The sequence below is a fragment of the Octopus bimaculoides genome, chromosome 27 (assembly GCF_001194135.2).
Source record: "Octopus bimaculoides isolate UCB-OBI-ISO-001 chromosome 27, ASM119413v2, whole genome shotgun sequence".
NCBI classification, from domain to species: domain Eukaryota; kingdom Metazoa; phylum Mollusca; class Cephalopoda; order Octopoda; family Octopodidae; genus Octopus; species Octopus bimaculoides.
In genome coordinates, this window is record NC_069007.1 from 21,572,187 (window position 1) to 21,577,110 (window position 4,924).

At 42.9% G+C, this 4,924-nt stretch overlaps 2 protein-coding genes across 4 annotated transcripts in view; one reads left to right on the forward strand and one right to left on the reverse strand.

Annotated features, from left to right (window-relative positions):
- The window catches only part of LOC106876168 (uncharacterized), a 197,303-nt gene that overhangs the window by 115,285 nt on the left and 77,094 nt on the right, over nucleotides 1–4,924 (forward strand). The window lies entirely within an intron of this gene.
- Nucleotides 910–4,924, reverse strand: part of LOC106881957 (protein PTHB1) — a 25,877-nt gene continuing 21,862 nt past the window's right edge. For all 3 annotated transcript variants that reach the window (XM_052977182.1, XM_014932488.2, XM_014932489.2), the window contains exons 20-22: nucleotides 4,383–4,571; nucleotides 3,787–3,976; nucleotides 910–2,934 (exon numbers count right to left, since the gene is read on the reverse strand). In XM_052977182.1, coding sequence (XP_052833142.1) covers nucleotides 2,819–2,934; nucleotides 3,787–3,976; nucleotides 4,383–4,571 — 495 coding nt within the window. In that variant the 3' untranslated portion in view covers nucleotides 910–2,818. The remainder of the gene's footprint in view (nucleotides 2,935–3,786; nucleotides 3,977–4,382; nucleotides 4,572–4,924) is intronic.

A 4,924-nucleotide genomic window follows, 5' to 3' on the forward strand; every position in this document is an offset into this window, starting at 1 on the left:
ATATATATATATATATATATATATATATATATATATATATATTATACTTATCTATCGCTCTTTCTCTCAATCTCACTGTCACTCAACCACACTGATCTCTCTCTCTCTCTTTGATAATGATTATGCACCATATCCAGTCTTCACACAATTTGCTACAGGTGACTTCCCCCACCCGTAGCCAATCTGTTTTCATCGTCATTGTTGTCGTTGGGGGTAGTGGTAGTGGAGGTGACGGCAGGGGCGTGGGTCTAGTATTGTCAGTATAGGCTCAAGTAAGCAGCAGCAGCAGTAGCAGTAGTAGTAGTATCTGCTACATGCACAAATAGTAGTAGTATTTGGTACATACATATGTATGTGATCTATGTCTGTATCCATCTGTGTATCTTTTAAGCATACGTTTCTATGAGATTTCATTGCCCAAAGGCCACAGCACCTGCACCAGGACAATGCCCCCGTCCACAGTCCCATATCATGGTAACCAACTACTTGACAGAGATGGGCACCAAAACCGTCCCTCTCACTCACTACAGACCAAACCTTTTGCTCTCTGTGACTTTTGGTTGTTCCTCAAGCTGAAGAGGAAGGTGGAAGAGGCCCCTGGACTCCTTTCTCTTTGGAGGACTTCCATGGGGCCTTCACGAAGTAGCTGGAGTACTACAGCTGTCTTGAAGTCAGAAGATCCTTTGAAGGACTAGTCTCCTCCCCTCAAAATGTCAGGCCTTGTGCCTATAGTAGAAAGGATTATTATTATTATTATTATTTCTCTTTAATGAAGCATACAGTTTTTGAGTTAAATTCAAAAAAGAGATAATGTGAAGTTTTGATGTTCATAACTTTCCAGAAAGAATAAACAAACAACAATCAATGAAAGAAAAATATAAAAGATGATAATAATTAAGTAAAGAGCCATTTGAATTTAATTAATCTAAACGTTTATTAATTTCAAATGTGATTTGTAGCAAATGAAATGATTAATTAAGTGGTTCAGTGACTGCATACATTTAACACACTAACATCAAGTCAATACCGAATCAAATAAAAGGCCGCTAGAAGCAGTGGTTGTTTACTTAGGTGTTGACATTTATTAGTGAGCTCAGATTTCCTTTGTTGGGTTTTTTTTTAAGGGGTGATTGTGTTGTGATGTGTGGTTCTTGTTGTTGTTTGTGTTTGTGTGTTGTGCGCAAGTGATGTATATCAAGTAAGTGTGCACTGAATGTTTGTGTGTGTGTGTGTATGTGTGTATGAGTGAAGTGTGTTGTGTTTGAGGTGTGTGATGTCTGGTATTTGTGTGTGTGTTGTATATTATGTGTGTGTGTGTGTTTATGAAGTATGTTGAGTGAGTGAAGCGTATCAAGTGTGCGTGTGTGAGTGGAGTATTGAGTATGTGATGCATAAGTGAGGTGTGTTGAGTATGAGTGAAGTGCATCAAGTGCATGGGGTGTGAGTGAAGTTTGCTATGAGTGCAGCAGAGTGTTGTAGTATGGGTGTAAGTGCGAGTGTATGTGAGTATAAGTGCTTGTGTGTGTGTGTGTGTGTGTACGTACACATGAGCGCTTGCTCATCTTGTATGGGTATGAGTGTACATGAATGCTTGCATGCGTGTATGTGTGAGTCCTTGTGTTTGCATGTGTGTGTGTTGTTTAATGTCTGTGTTTATTTCATTTACTCTTTATCTGATGTTATACAGTGTTGGACGGATCTACAAATTCTTACTTCAACATATCTACACAGGGAGCAGGGACAGGCTTGTGTCAGCTCTGACCCAAAGTCCCAAGTAAAACAAAAAAAAAACTGCCGGGGTGAGATGAGGGTCAAAGTTTACCCTCATGACTTTCCCGCGGTCTATTTTGTCAGTGAGGGCCACATTTGGAAGTTTCCATTGCTGTTGTTTAACCCTGGGTCAACCATACCTGATTGAGGAGATTCAGGATCTAAGATGGTCCCGTCTTTGGTATGGTGTGTTTGGCATTACCTTGTACAATGTGTAATGTGTCCATCCCTTTTTAAAGTAGAAAATGATCAGAGGAGGAAACTGGACTGCTGTTTCTAGCAGATCAAGCTATTGTGTAGAGGTATCCTTATGGGTGATGAGGTGTGACAACTGTGCTAATGATTATAAGTTGTTGTTGTTGTGGTGGTGGTGGTGGTGGTGATGGAAGTGATGGTGGTGGAGAGGGATGGAGGCGGTGGTTGTGGTAACAGCAGTGGTAGTGGTGATGGAAGTGATTGTAGTGGAGGGGGTGGAAGTGGTGGTGGTGGTGGTAATGGTGTCTGTGGGGGTGCTGATGGTGGTTGTGGGGGGAAGGGGTGATGATTGCTGCTGGGTGATGATGGTGATGATGGTGGTGGTGGTGGTGGTGATGGTGGCTAAGCTGTCCCAGTCAGTTCTGCATGTGCAGAGCCTAACTAGAGCAACACAGGAAAACACATTCACACACCACTGTCCCTCAAAACGTACACAAATCCAACAAGTCTATAGGTGGTTGCCCAACCTGCCAGAAAGAGAAGTCAAATCCCCCTCAAGCCATGCCTTACTAATTTAAAAAGAAAGGACACATTAGATGAAATAATCCAATAAAATAACCTTAAAAAAATCAAAAAGAAAACAAAAAAATAAACTGAATGGCCATGGCTGGAATGCCTCTGATTATAGGTTTCCTCAATCAGGACTGACCTAGGGTTAAACAACAACAACAACAAGACTGTAGAGAAAAATCATCAGGTGTTTATGACGTAAAGTGACTGCCTCTCCTCCAGGAGGTGAGAGTCACCATGTCACTGCAAGTCTCTCCTGATGATGCTGATAGTGATGATGCTGCTATTGGTCTTCATCAAGGGTCATGTGATCCATTTGAGCCACTAGGCTGTCAGTGTCTTCGACTTCTGGTTCTTTGGGAGAAGGGGATGATGGGAAGGCTGCTGGTTGTTTTTGATCTGGAAAGAAGAAGAGGAAGAAGAAGAAGAATGAGTAAGAGCACGAGTGCGAGTGGGACATTGAGCATGAGTGACAAAGAGTGAGATATAAGCATGAGTGAGAGTTGGAGACTGAGTAAGAATGTAGCTGAGTAAAAGTGAGACATAGGAATATGAGTGAGATGGGACATTAAATATGAGTGCGAGTGGAACACTGAATAAGAGTAAAACATGAGAGTACAAGTGAGAGGAGACATTGAGTATGAATGAGTAAGGGTGACATAAGGTGAGTGACAGTGGAGCATTGAGTATGAGCGAAAGTGGAATTGAGAGGATATATATATATATATATATATATATATATATATATATATATATATATATATATATATATATATAATACAAAATGGGACAAGAATGCAAAACAGTCAGATGGTACAAGAAAGGGACAACAAAACATCCAGATAGATGATACGAAGAAAACAAGGACAGATCATTCAGAGTTTTCTTTCATCAGTCGAGATCCAGATTATCTTTGCAATTTCAGCTGGTTATGCTTGAGATTGCTCCAATCTGGCCAGCCCCAAGGAAAATCTAAGCTAAGAGCATTAGATTCCTTGGAAGAAAGCAGCGAATGTATACAAAAGCAAGGACTGAAAAAAACGAACAATGTTACACGAATACAATAAAAAAATGATAACAGGACGGAGAGAATGAGAGATAGAAAAGGAGAGGGATAGGGTGGGAGGTGGGGGTGAGAGAAAGGGAGAGAGGGGAGAGATAGGGGAGGTGGAGAGAATGAGAGAGGAGGAGGGAGAGAGAAGAGAGCAGGAAAAAGATGGACAGTGAGAGAGAAAGAGAATAAGAACTAACCAGGAGCGGTTGGAACCAGCTTTATTCCTTTCCCCAGTTTCTCACAGAATGTAGTGATATGTTTACAGACTTTGGAGGAATCAGAAGGGAGGCTGAACGGCGGAGGGTTGATCGTAGTGTCTTTGGTGTTCTTTGCCAGCACAGTCCGCAGCATGTGGGTGATGGCAGCGTCGACATTCTCCTCCCAACCCTGTGAAAATGACAAACAGACATTAAGATGAATGGACAGGAAGACAGACGGACGTGAAGACAAACAGACATGAAGACAAATGGACATGAAGACAAATGGATGTGAAGACAAACGGACATGCCAAAACACACTCAGGAGTATGGTGTAGGCTCCTGCCTGGCCAGTTCTTGTCAAACCATCCAACCCATGCCAGCATGGAAGGAGAACATTAAACGATGAATCATCCTCATCCTCATCATCATTTGACGTCCGGTTTCCATGCTGGCATGGGTTGTATGGTTCGACTGAGAACTGATACGTTGAGGAGCTGCACCAGGCTCCTCCAATCATTAAGAATATTGTGCACTCAGACAAACTTACATTTCACACTTGTGGCTCCACCTGTGACGAGTAAGGGAGGACATACCTGATGGTTGTTGTTATTGATGATGGGAGAGAGAACTGTGTTGAGAACAGCAAACTCCTGGTCAGTCATGTGGCCCGGGTACCAAAGACGGATGAGGAGATTTAAGAGAGACGTTCCACTGCTGAGATGGTCAGAGGCCAATTCTAGCTCCCGCTGGTTCCCTTCGATCATTTCAGACAGAAGAAGGATCTGCAGTGAGATAATGCAACATACATTTGACAGTAATTACATGTTATTGATTAAGTATGGTGGGGCTAGTGAGGGATGGTGGTGGTGGTTGGGGGAGATGGTAGTGGTGGGGGAATGTGGTGGTGATGGCGGTCATGGTAGTACTTGTGATGGTGGTGGTGATGGTGATGGTGGTGGTGGTGATGGTGGCTGTGGTTGTGGTAGTGGTGGTGGTGATGGTGGTGGTGGCATTGGTACTTTTCTGGTGGGGTAGTGCTGGTAGTGGCGCTGGTGCTGGTAGTGGTGTTAATGGTGGCGCTGGTGTTAGTGATGGTGGTGATGCTGATGGTGATTGTGGTGGTGTTTTATTATTT